At 38.7% G+C, this 13,657-nt stretch overlaps 1 protein-coding gene across 7 annotated transcripts in view; it reads left to right on the forward strand.

Moving 5' to 3' along the window:
* Window positions 1–10,965, forward strand: part of LOC127625317 (stromal interaction molecule 1-like) — a 55,104-nt gene extending 44,139 nt beyond the window's left edge. For all 7 annotated transcript variants that reach the window (XM_052100549.1, XM_052100544.1, XM_052100547.1 and 4 more), the window contains 2 exons: window positions 6,341–6,404; window positions 9,281–10,965. In XM_052100549.1, the coding sequence (XP_051956509.1) occupies window positions 6,341–6,404; window positions 9,281–9,698 (482 nt within the window). In that variant the 3' untranslated portion in view covers window positions 9,699–10,965. The remainder of the gene's footprint in view (window positions 1–6,340; window positions 6,405–9,280) is intronic.
* The last annotated feature ends 2,692 nt before the right edge of the window (window positions 10,966–13,657 follow it).

Below are 13,657 nucleotides of genomic sequence, written 5' to 3' on the forward strand. Positions count from 1 at the left end.
TTAATAAAATGACAGTAATTAGTCAGATATATATATATATATATATATATATATATATATATATATATATATATATATATATATATATGAATTGAATACATTTTTTGTGTGTTTAATTTTGGAGGGAAGGGACTGTTCCCATAAGGTATAATACATTTACAGTATTTACTGTATATATTTTTCTCGAGTGTCTATGGTCATAATTATTAACATCCTAATGTTATGATACATTCAAATAAACCTGCACAATGCCATTAAAAATATATATATATATATATATATATATATACACACACGCGTACACATACATAGAATGAATATATATATATACAGTGGGTACGGAAAGTATTCAGACCCCCTTAAATTTTTCACTCTTTGTTATATTGCAGCCATTTGCTAAAATCCTTTAAGTTCATTTTTTTCCTCATTATTGTACACACAGCACCCCATATTGACAGAAAAACACAGATTTGTTGACATTTTTGCACATTTATTAAAAAAGAAAAACTGAAATATCACATGGTCCTAAGTATTCATACCCTTTGCTGTGACACTCATATATTTAACTCAGGTGCTGTCCATTTCTTCTGATCATCCTTGAGATGGTTCTACACCTTCAATTGAGTCCAGCTGTGTTTGATTATACTGATTGGACTTGATTAGGAAAGCCACACACCTGTCTATATAAGACCTTACAGCTCACAGTGCATGTCAGAGCAAATGAGAATCATGAGGTCAAAGGAACTGCCTGAAGAGCTCAGAGACAGAATTGTGGCAAGGCACAGATCTGGCCAAAGTTACAAAAAAATATCTGCTGCCCTTAAGGTTCATAAGAGCACAGTGGCCTCCAGAATCCTTAAATGGAAGATGTTTGGGACGACCAGAACCCTTCCTAGAGCTGGCCGTCTGGCCAAACTGAGCTATCGGGGGAGAAGAGCCTTGGTGAGAGAGGTAAAGAAGAACCCAAAGATCACTGTGGCTGAGCTCCAGAGATGCAGTCGGGAGATGGGAGAAAGTTGTAGTAAGTCAACCATCACTGCAGCCATCCACCTGTCGGGGCTTTATGGCAGAGTGGCCCGACGGAAGCCTCTCCTCAGTGCAAGACACATGAAAGCCTGCATGGAGTTTGCTAAAAAACACCTGAAGGACTCCAAGATGGTGATAAATAAGATTCTCTGGTCTGATGAGACCAAGATATAACTTTTTGGCCTTAATTCTAAGCGGTATGTGTGGAGAAAACCAGGCACTGCTCATCACCTGTCCAATACAGTCTCAACAGTGAAGCATGGTGGTGGCAGCATCATGCTGTGGGGGTGTTTTTCAGCTGCAGGGACAGGACGACTGGTTGCAATCGAGGGAAAGATGAATGCGGCCAAGTACAGGGATATCCTGGACGAAAACCTTCTCCAGAGTGCTCTGGACCTCAGACTGGGCCAAAGGTTCACCTTCCAACAAGACAATGACCCTAAGCACACCGCTAAAATAACGAAGGAGTGGCTTCACAACAACTCCGTGACTGTTCTTGAATGGCCCAGCCAGAGCCCTGACTTAAACCCAATTGAGCATCTCTGGAGAGACCTGAAAATGGCTGTCCACCAACGTTTACCATCCAACCTGACAGAACTGGAGAGGATCTGTAAGGAGGAATGGCAGAGGATACCCAAATCCAGATGTGAAAAACTTGTTGCATCTGTCCCAAAAAGACTCATGGCTGTATTAGATCAAAAGGGTGCTTCTACTAAATACTGAACAAAGGGTATGAATACTTAGGACCATGTGATATTTCAGTTTTTCTTTTTTAATAAATGTGCAAAAATGTCAACAATTCTGTGTTTTTCTGTCAATATGGGGTGCTGTGTGTACAATAATGAGGAAAAAAATGAACTTAAAGGATTTTAGCAAATGGCTGCAATATAACAAAGAGTGAAAAATTTAAGGGGGTCTGAATACTTTCCGTACCCACTGTATATATATATTCTATGTTATGGGAGCAGCCAATTTCCCTCCAAAATTAAACACAAAAACATATTAATGCAGTGTTTCTGCTACTCCCCAGAAAAAAAAATGCTATTATATGCAAGTCATTTTAGTGTCAACATAATAAGCAATGTACATTATGCGTCAATATTTACCGATAATAGCTCTCTGCCCCGCTTAAAATCATTGGCAACACAATTTGTTTGGAACTATTGAGAGCTACACGAATCACGTGACCGCACGGCGGCGAGATCACTGTTGCAACCGCCTATGTTCGCAACTCTCATATTTAGCGGCTCTGGGGTGTGTTTCCCGTACAACGACGTGACTTGCTGCTCCACTACCGTAGTACGATGTACTGTTGAAGAAATCAACTTGCTAGTCACAACTGTTTCCCAAAACCGTATTGTCACAAATTGGTTGTTCAACCACGTTGGTTAATGATGTCACACATGTGGTGGATTAAAAACTACTTTTAATGAATCTGTTTGCGATCGAATTAATGCTAGATGTTTTGCTATAAATTACGGACATGTCATCTGAGGACTCTCTCATATTTTTCTCAGTTATTTGCTTTATTTCCAGATTCAATCATAGGCTCGTTCTTACGCACTAGAGCACGTTCACACATGCGCACTCTTCAAAAACGGTGCTTTAAATCTATTGACAAACTAAAAGACATAAAGGACATTTGTATGTCTTCTAAATAAAAGATACTGATTGTACTGAATGTCATCTTGCTTATTTGGCTCACGATAATAATTTATTAAGCCCACATGTTATACTAACAAGAAACTCTGCTTCTAACCACAGGTCGAGAGCTGTCGTTCCAACCACACAGCTCTGCGATGCTGTTTGCGAATGTTCGTTGGAATGATGGTTTCGGGAAACACCGACTCGTTGAACTATGATGATAACGATGGAACTTGCGACCATAGTTGGCTAACGATGCTTTTGGGAAACACACCCCTGGTTTGCGCGTAGATGCCGCCAAGGCAAGTTCAAAACAAAGCGCGCGCGCTGTACTGTGATTGGTGGCTCGTTTGACCAGTTACGTTTTTATCCACTCATAAATAAAAAGGAACGACTGATTTTGAAAATGTAGTAGAGTAAAAAGTAAGATATTTGACTTTGAAATGTAGTGGAGTTAAAGTAAAAGTCTCCCCAAATTTAAATACTTCAGTAAAGTACAGATACGCAAAAAAGCTACTTAAGTACAGTAACGAATTACATTTACTTCATTACTGTCCACGACTGATCAGCGGGGTAACAATTCACTTTCATTGTATGGAAAAAAGCTGAAAAAGTATGTCAATGATACAAATATTTGCTGAGAAAGCCCCTCATATAACAATAATTCAATATATATTGATAAAATAATTTTATATAGTTATCTTTAAATATTAAAAGAAAAAATATTCAGATAATTAAAATGCATTACATTCTTGTGGCAGTAGAGTTAATCATTGATAAGTCAATACAAAAAGCAGCTTTAGAATACAATGTATTATTTACTTCCATATTATTGAACATAAGCCAAACATTGGCATACAGTTCACAGCAATCCATTTCACAAGTGAATTTGTCAATCAGTTGGAGATTTATTATGAGGGTTTGTTTAAGAACCCTTCAATGAACACCTGCGTCAGACATGCTTGTGTAGCGTCTCGGGGGCATTGCATCATAAACATATATTTTTAGGTCACTGTGTGAAGTTAAATATAGTTTAATACTTAGAACACATCTTGATATCTCTTAGTTCAAATTTGCACTCCATCAAGTTTTTTGAACGCAAGAACGTAACGTGTTTTCTTCACTGCATAAACTGCGCGTTGCCCATACAGCTGAAGTCACACCCATTTAAAACTACACTTTTCTCTCCACTGCCCCTCCAAGAAGGCCATGTAGCTGCCCCATTTTTTTATTAAATTAATCTAAATTACCTAGCCTTCTACCTGACATTTCCTTGATTGCCGCCACCCTCCCCATCTTTGTGCACCACTCTTGAAATGAGGGCACTCCAGCCTACTTCCACCCCCTAAGAACAATCTGTCTGCCGATCATAACACTGGCTAGGATCCAATTTTTTTATATATGTATCCCCTATATTAATGACTGCCTCATCGCCTAAAATACTGGGGCAAAATGAAATTTGAGTGCCCATATGTCATACATAAAACTCTGAACCCTCAACCAACATTCTTGGATCTTAACACACCACCAAAAAACATTGTGTCCCCATCTTCTGATTGGCATCACCAGCAGGTGGGTGTGTTTTTCAGACCAAACCTATACAATCTGGCCCTGGAGCCTTGCCTATAGGCAAAGCATTAATTACCTTACTAAGCTCCTCCAAGGTTATCTCAGAATCAAGAGAATTTTTTTTGCTCTGCCGAAAGTTTAGGAAGTTCTAATGGTTCCACAAATTTTGTAAAAAAAGTTGTGGAACTATAAAGATCAAGATAGATGTGGCATGGGGGGCGTGGTCATGTGTCGGTCTGCAGGAGAGGGAGAGTGGTAAGGTTCATCACCTGGGTCGTAATTATCTCTAACACCTCTCTCTCATAAAAGTGATGGCGGAGAAAGACCTGAAAAGGCACCCCAGAGCATCAGAGAGGAGAGAGAAATGCAGCTTGAACACATAAGTGTCTTTTAATGTCTCCAGCTTGAGGATTTTGAATTCTTTGACATATTGTCCTCCTAGAACAGTTATGGAAAAGAGTGCATCGAATCTTACCAGTTTATGTCATAAAAGGTATTAAAACTAACAACGTGCACCGAGTTCGCCGTACATACGTCCGATCCTCGCATGGTGTCACGTGACTCTCTGGCGAGTGAAATCTTAATATTTATTTGCCAGTGACTAATAACTGACATATTTTAGTCATATTGTGTGAAATGTAGTCGCATATGCAAGTTATTTACTCGCAATGTAGAGGGCTGATATTATAATAAAAAGTAATATAAAGCCAAATGTAAATGTGAAAAAATGATGAACATTTTAATTGGGAACAATATTGACTGACTTGTAATTCCAGTGTCGACAAGCAGCATCAGAACCGTTTAGTCAACTAGTCGACTGGTCTTGCACATCCCTGGAATGAACACCAGAGCAAGTGAAATCGTTTTTAAACAGTATTGTATAGATGATAAATTAAAAGCCACTGATTCCATGTCTGCAATTATGAAAATTACACTAACAATAAAAATAAAAAGAATATTTCACCCAAAAATGAATATTCTGTTATAATTTTCTCACCCACATGATGTTCCAAACCCAAATGCCTTTTTCTTTTCCATGGAATGTAAAAAGGAGATGTTCATTGTCACCCTTCACTTTTATTGTATGGGCAAAAAAAGATGCAATGGAAGCAAAATGGGGGCTGAAACTACAATTGTTCCTAAGATCTCCTTTTGCATTTTTAAGGAAGGAAAAAAAAGAAAGGCATAAGAGTTTGGAACAGCATGGTAAATTATGACAGAAATGTAATTTGTTGGTGAAATATCTCATGTTATATTGAATGAGAGTTGTGCATCTGTTGAAACAATGCTCTAAAGGCAGAGCCAAATTTTTAGCTAACGCAGTTTCCTTTTCCTGTCTTTTTTATTATTAAAATGGCTTTTCACACTTATATTTAAACCTGGGTTAACATATTCCTGGATTATCTTGTTCCATGTTTTACACTGTTTATAGTTGGGTCAGTTATTCACACTGTATACCTTTTGGGGTAGGGCATCATTATTCCGGGTTAAATTCAGGGCTAACCTCCTTTCAAAATTGGAAATGTCAAGTCAAGTGGTTTTTTTGGAAGCATGTGAACCATTACGCAATATTTCGCAATATTACGCAATATTACGCAATATTTCTGCTGTTCCACAAAACCCAGGGTTAAATGCAAAAGCCTGTTAGAGCACTGTATTTTAACTTATTACATGGCTCTTTGGAAGTCTTGAATCTGATTGGTCAATTGCTGCATTCTGCTGTCAACTATTTTTGTATAATGACTGCTAAACTGTAAAATGTACTGTTGAAATGTTTCAACTAACCAAGAACTGCATAAATCTTTCTCCATTTCTCTATTGGCTGGAAATCTTATGTCTGTACTGTTATGTCTCAGCTCTGTTTCCTCTTCCTGCTCATCAGTGTCTTCCATTATGTCGTATATCTTTCTATATCTTTTCCTTCATTAACATTATTTGGCTTTTATTACCATCACACACAGCTCTTCCCAGCTGTACCTTTTATTATTGTGTTTTAGTGATGTGTTTGTGTATCATGGCAGATCCTTGCTTTTGCTCTTATCTTATATTTTTTTCTCCTGTGTGCAGTATATCATTAATGTCTTTGTGTGCCTCTCCTCAGCTCCCAGCCTGATGTCTCTCCGGCCGCAACACGGAGACCCCATGCTGAACCTGAGCTCACAGAGGTTGGTAGAGGGCTGTGAGAGTGAGACCGGTCCCATGTATCCCCTGCGGCTCTCCTGCCGCACCTACACGCGACAGACTCGCAGCCACTCTATAGGCCAGCTGGAGTACATCCCTGTGCCCTCGCTCTCCTCCTCTCTGTCTAATCCCTCCATAATCTCTCCTTCCACCTCTCCTCTGCAATCTCTCTCCTCCTCTTCCAGCTGTTCCCATTCTGGCTCTCGTTTTGCTGCACTGCAGTACCGTTCCTCATACTTCAAGTCAATGGAGGCAGTGTCCGGTCTGCCGCCAACAGGGTGCTCTGGTTCACGCACTTTACAGAGAACAGGAAGCATTGGGTACATCACATGTTCCCTGTGTGGCTAACCCCTGTGCTGTGCTCTAATTATTAATGTCGTCAAATACAGGATTGCCATTAGTGTCTGAAATAATTGCTTGGAATTGATTTTCGGGGGCACTTTAAGCTTCCTTTGTTCTATTAAATAACACAAAGCGTGTTGTTTATTTATATCAATACTTCAAACAAATAATTTCATTGGTCTCTACTGTATATAAACCCATTATCCATCACCCAGAGCCCTAGAATAAAAATATGATCGAATTTGTTATTCATTATTAGCCTTCACATTTTCAATATCTATGGGCATTTTTGTCACATATTTGCCTCAAGTCAGGCATGAAACTCTGAATGGCGCAAGCTGATTGTTTGAAATTCTGGTTGTTTGAAATTTCTGGTTGTTTGAAATTGTTAGCCAATCAGCTTGCTCACATGTGGTATGTTGAGCTAATCGACTAACATAGTGTAACCTGATAGGTCCTTTGACGTGTTATCGGCTAGCCAATCAACTTGTGTACACTCTCTTTGCCTAATATTTACATTTGCTCAGTTTGCAAGTAAGGCAGTCTCACGTCAACATGCTGCAAGTGTTTTCTCTGAAAATGTTATTTGCTCATGTAGATGCTGGGGCGTTTTGTTCCATCAGCTTGCACTGTAAGGTCTGCTTCTGACTCTGACACATAAGTGTGCCTTTTACTTTTACTGTACATAGAGATTTAGTTCAATAATGTATGTGTGGCATGGGGGGTGTGGTCGTGTGTCGGTCTGCGGGAGAGAGAGAGAGAGCGGTAAGGCTTGTCTCCCGGGTTTCGGCACCACTGTGAACTGGTTTGGTTTGAGCAATGGAGGAGTCAGGAGACAATGAAGCAGGTTCAAGGTCAGTCCTTTTTATAATTCTCCTTTAAACACACAATCGATGGTAACCGTCGATAACAAATAAATATTCTTTTATATATATGAAAGCGCTCTAAATGGAAAACACTCTCTCTCGGTTCAGTGCTGTCGTGCTTTCTGGACACTATCTCTCCCTCTCTCTCTCTCTCTCTGTCTCTCTCTCTCGACACTTGGCGTTCCTTAAATGTCTCTCTCCGTATCACTATGACAAGACACAGGTGTTAGAGGTAATTACAAACCAGGTGACAAGCCTTACCGCTCTCTCTCTCTCTACCGCAGACCGACACATGACCACGCCCCCCATGCCACAGTATGCTATTCAGCACATGCTATTCAGCCAAGCAGGCCAAGGCACACCTAGCTTGCATACACTCTTTGCACATGGCTCTTTGGAGCAGCAACAGTTCATAAGTCTTGGCAGTAGATCTTCTTGTTTGACAGGTTGTGTTTTGCGTTACGTGTTTGTGCAGCTTCTCTGCTTTGTTGGGGTATTGTATTTATGACTAATTGTGCCATACATGCTTGATGCAGCATGTCTTGTTTTTTGTAGTATCAAGTTTCAGCAGCAGCAATGTTGCAGATCTAAGTCTGCCAAGACCAATATCCTATCAATATGTCATACCAACATTAACATGCTAAATCTTTTCGAGAGTTGTCATGACTGAACTTGGAAATATCGGGAAATTAAACCAAATTGATTTCCAGAAATGTCATTAATATTAGTCAAATCTTTAAAGTCATAGACATTTTTAGTGTGAAGGTAAATTTTTCTAGTTGTGCTTGATCTAAAATATGAATCAGCTAGCTACTGCTCTATGTGAGCTTTACTCTATTTTGTAGAGTAAACTTGAATTGTAACATCAGTCTGGCCGTACTACTGTAGCTAAAAACTTGTTTTTACGTTGTTTATGAGACATAAATTGGTCTTCCTCAGTGGAAGACATTTATACACAACAAATTATAGTTATTTAGGTTCCTGACATGCAAATGAAAATGAGAAATTTCTTCAGAAATGTACTTAAAAAACAAAATCCTTATCAAGTAATCACTAATGACTGGCGAGGTCATGGAAAAGTCATGGAAATTAATTGGTTTCCCTGCAAAAAAACACACTGCCCGGTTTAGAAACGGCTGACTGAGCTGCTATTGCTTGAACTGGTCAGTGGTTATTTCCATCATAAGAATTACCATTATCACCATTGTATGAAATCACTACCGAAATTCCTTAGAACAATTGGCAGTCTCACAAATAACTCAATTATAATTGCAATGTTCATGAATAACCCCTCTTTATGAAGTTCCTTTAACTAGATAAATATAAACAGATAAAGATGGAAACAGAAGCATGTAGATCATTGCTTATTTGAAGTCAACATGAAATCAAAATGGACCCGATTCACTGTCTTACTACATTTTCCAGGTCTTATTGTGCACTTATCAGTTTGCCTTCATAATTAAAATGAAGTAACTTGCTCTGGCTCTTAAATGACTTTTTGGCAAGCGCCACCCAGGCCGGAAAAGGTTGTTAACCAAATAGATGTGAATGCTGTTTCATATCGGCTTTAAATGAAATCTGACAGATTGAGGGGAAAGTGAAGGGGCTAAAGCACAATACAGACTCTGAAGTCCTCTTCTCTCCTTGTCTAGGGATCTGAACCGGTCAGAATCGGATTCCTCCTTATCGCTGTCTCACCCAGCTGGGGACACGTTGCGCTACTCTTCTACCCCACTGTACAATAAACTTTCCAGATCCAATGGGGGTTCCTCAACAGACAGCCCCCTACTGCAGAAAAAGACCTTTGGCATGGAGAAGTGTGCCAGTCTTGGAGAAATCCACTCTCAACCATCCAGCCTCACTTCAGTTGAGTCCACACGCTCTCTCTTCTATACCTCTGCAGAACCGGACGGCCCCTCGGTGAAGAGCAGCAGTCGTGTCACTCAAATCCCAGTCAAGAAGAACCTGGTGGATGTGGACAGTGGATCCACAGGGGAAGACACTGAGAGCTCCAGCACTGGCCGCTTGAAGCCCTCCTTTCCCAGAATCTTTAGAAAACCAAAGAAATAACAACAGCAATGGAATCCACCATTCAAGGCCTTTTTGCCTTTTCTGTTGTAAGAGAGTAATGTAAATTAATTATTGTTTTACAGTCACACATAAATGGACTAAGGGGTCATAAAGACAGAACGCAGTGCAACAAATGGAAATTAAATCCTAGTGTCTCGAGACACGTTTTTAAATCAAGTTATTTTTAACAGCGTCTAAATAACATGCCACTCCTGCACGAGTTGCTGAAAAAACAAAGATTCGTCGCAATGGCCAAAGACATCCGTCTAGTGCATGTTTACATAGAGGCAAAAACACATTTGGTGTTAAAGGAATAGTCCTGGTTCAATACACATTAAGCTCAATCGACAGCTTTTGTGGCATAATGTTGATTTTTAGTCTCCTCTGTCCTAGTCTTAAAAAATAAAAGAAATCAAAGGTGCAGTGAACCTGGAAGATTCCTTTAACACTAGCACAGTGGTACATTTTAACCTCTTCACTGGGTGCATCTTTTCAAATAATTTTATTCTTTAGATTATATAGTTTGTGTTGACCAACAGAACAGAAACAGTCATTTGTTGGGAACAGGTATGATGATCACTGTAAATGTATTTATATAGTTAACTGAACATAAGGGCACTTGATTGCATGTCTATTTTTATTATAAGCAGTTTGAGTTTTCACTCTCCATGGCCTGATTTATAAATGCTGAAGTGCATGCAAATGACTCCGCCTGCTCTTTGCCATGTTGTTTTGCATAGGATTTGCCTGGACTTCTTTTGCCTTTCCATGTGGTGCTGCAATGCTTCTATGCAACTCAGTATTGTTGCCAGGGTAACAATTCAGCCACAAATATTATTACCGTCTGTATCTTTAGAAAGTCTTTGTAAGAGACATCAGAATACTTAAATAGACATAGCACATCCACCTATTAAAAAAAAAAAAAAAAAAAACACTGAATAAAATGATATAACTGGACTGCCAGTTTGAGTATGCAGCATCTATGTACTTGTATTTTCTGACGGTTGTGGGTGATGAATATATCCTTTATTTTGCATTTTACTGCTGTTACCAAAATGGTTTATGGTCTATGGTTATCACTGTAAATGCACTGCCAAATGTTTTTGCAGTGTACTCCCTATTTGTGTTAACAGATATGTAGGTCTCCTACTCATCTCTGTCTCTCCTGGTCTGCAGGTTACTAAAGTCCTTCATTAAAATAAAAAAAAAAAATACTGAAATTAAAAGGGAGGGGTGTTTTGCAAATAAAAAAAGGAATGTTCAAATACACTGGGGAGTTTTTTTTTTCTTGTGACATTAAAACAAGCAGAATGAAGACTTGTTCTCTTGACAGATCTTCACAACAAGACATTGTTTGAAGAAATTAACTTTGAAATATGCATCAATACACTATGCAGACCCAATACCTCACATATTCAGACATAACATTGTGTATAAATAGTTAATCCAGGGTAAGCTAAACATAAAAAACTGATATTTGGCACTCCACTCCAGCGTATTTTACATCTAGGTTAGTGTTGTAATCTCTGTTCCCTGGTGGAGAGAACGAGACTTTGTGTCGAATGAAGCGACACTAGGGGTCTTTCTTGAAGGCCTTGCGCATCTCTGAACTTGAGAAAAGGCCAATGAGAAATTGGCAGACTGAATTTGCATGTCCTTCCCCTGGACATACGGGTATAAATGGAGGGAATTGTGCATCTGTCCATTTCAGGTTTTGCACTGAGGAGCAGAGAATAATGTTCGGCCACTACAGTGACTTGGTACAGCGTTGTGGCCGGGGGGGGACACAACGTCTCATTCCTTCCATCAGGGAATGGAGGTTACAACAGTAAAATATACTCTTTTACAGGTCTATTGGCTCTTGAAGGAAACGCTGTTGAAGCACTCAGGGGCATGGACTGCACTGGCATGCAGAGAAGGGAGAAAGCTGCTGGTAATGCGCCGTAGGATCCAACAGCAATGCTCTTAGGCAAGTGGAACAGTAGTGGAACACCAGCTTGCTGAACACAACCGCTCGGCTCTGAAGAAATAAATCTGAATGGACAGATGCACGATTCCTTCCTTTTATACCCGTATGTCAGGGGGAGGGACATGCAAATTCTGTCTGCCAATTTGTCATTGGCCTTTTCTCAAGTTCAGAGGTAACCGAGGCCTTCAAGAAAGACCCCTAGTGAGCAAAAGATGGGGAACTCCAGCATCCTGAAGGTTTGTTTGCTTTACCATCATGGAGCAAGCATTAAAAGGCAAGACATGTATGCTCAATTGCAAGTTGAGAAAAAACACCTCAATCAAGACAGCACTATGAGTTATTGTCTAAAACAAGGACTTAATTAGAAAAGTATGTTTCATTCAAGCTGTGCATGGCCCTGGTAGAACAGTGAACTATTTTGACTTCCCCTTGGTAAACCTCTGCTAAGAGAAATTATTGAGTTAAAATATCAAATTGTATTTGTATGATACATGGCCTTTCAAAATGTTATAAAAAATGTATGATCATGCTTTTATATTTGTACCATTCTATATTATTTAACAGGGTTTCCACTGACTCTTTATATTACACTTTATTTACTAAATATACAATGGTAGTTATTTAAAATAAGCAGTTTGACTACATCATGTCAAGACTACTGAAGATATTGCCTTGTTTTACTGTGGCTCTTGTCTTTGATGTAGGTTTCACTGTAAAAGAAAAACATCTGTTAAGTGTTAAATTAAGCCTTTACGCTCTGCAAAATAATGCATAAAAAGACCAGGTAGACTAAAATGAACGGAAATGGAATCCTTTGGAAGTCAAGTATTCAGACAGTATTCAAAATAATGTCTACCCATCTTAGTACTAAATCAAATGAGAAAAACATTAGCATAAATAAAGCTTTTTGTAATTGTGTCCTACAAAACAGTGCATGGTTTCTAGGACCTTTGTGCATTTGAGAGGGTGCAGTGTGGCCTCCCAACAATGGAGGCAGTGTTATGCTTCGCTTATGGCCTCCCATTTCATGGCACTGAAGTCAGCTTGAGTAAGGTTAACCCAGAGCCATATAGAGAGAGAGTTGCGACAACTCCATTGACTCCAATGGAACGTTTTTTTTACAGCAATGGCGGCTCGTGGAGCAATAGTTCCCGGAAGTAGCAGCAAACACATGCCGCGCCGTAGAGACGCAGCAGAACAAACCGTTTGCGACACACTTTTAAAAGGTGAGACGTTTAAAGAATAATATTATCTTATTCTGTATATTATTAGTACATCTAAATAAAAATAACTTGTAAATTAAAACCTTATAGTTGAGTATTACTCATTAAATTAGGAGATAAGGGATGTTATCGGATAACTAACAGATTAGGCAAGGATTGGAGCTGGATAAAGTTAGTAACGAACACCCTATTAATTGTAAAATCTTTGCAAATACCTCACACATTTTTTTTGTTGTTGTAATTTTTATTTATATTTAGATTGCTCCTGCTGACTTGAGCCAATCATTTTTTTCTCCTCTCCATGTCAGTGGGGAAGCCATACATTCGCACACCTTTCTCTGAGCGATTGGAGAATCCCCATGCAGCACAGCAAACCATGGTGAAGACTATGCAACGACAACATGAAAGAAAGGACACATACAAAATGCTTGGCATGCTATTTAATTTATTAGAAATGTATTCATGAATTGCTGTAAATAGTTATTGCATTTATTTGAATAAAAAAAAAAAAAGTAATAGCGTAATATATTATTACAATTTAAAATAACTGTTTTCTATTTTAATGTATTTTAAAATGTAATTTACTCCTGTGATGCCAAGCTGAATTTTCAGCCTCATTACTTTTGAACGGCAGTTTATATACGAGTATGCTTAAGTTGTTTTAAAGCTGAATATATTGTGTATATGAATAAGTATTGTAAGAATTATACATTAGATATATAATATGTATAATACATAAATAATTATATTACTATATATAGAATTGT

Source organism: Xyrauchen texanus, chromosome 31 (assembly GCF_025860055.1).
Source record: "Xyrauchen texanus isolate HMW12.3.18 chromosome 31, RBS_HiC_50CHRs, whole genome shotgun sequence".
Taxonomy (NCBI): Eukaryota; Metazoa; Chordata; class Actinopteri; order Cypriniformes; family Catostomidae; genus Xyrauchen; species Xyrauchen texanus.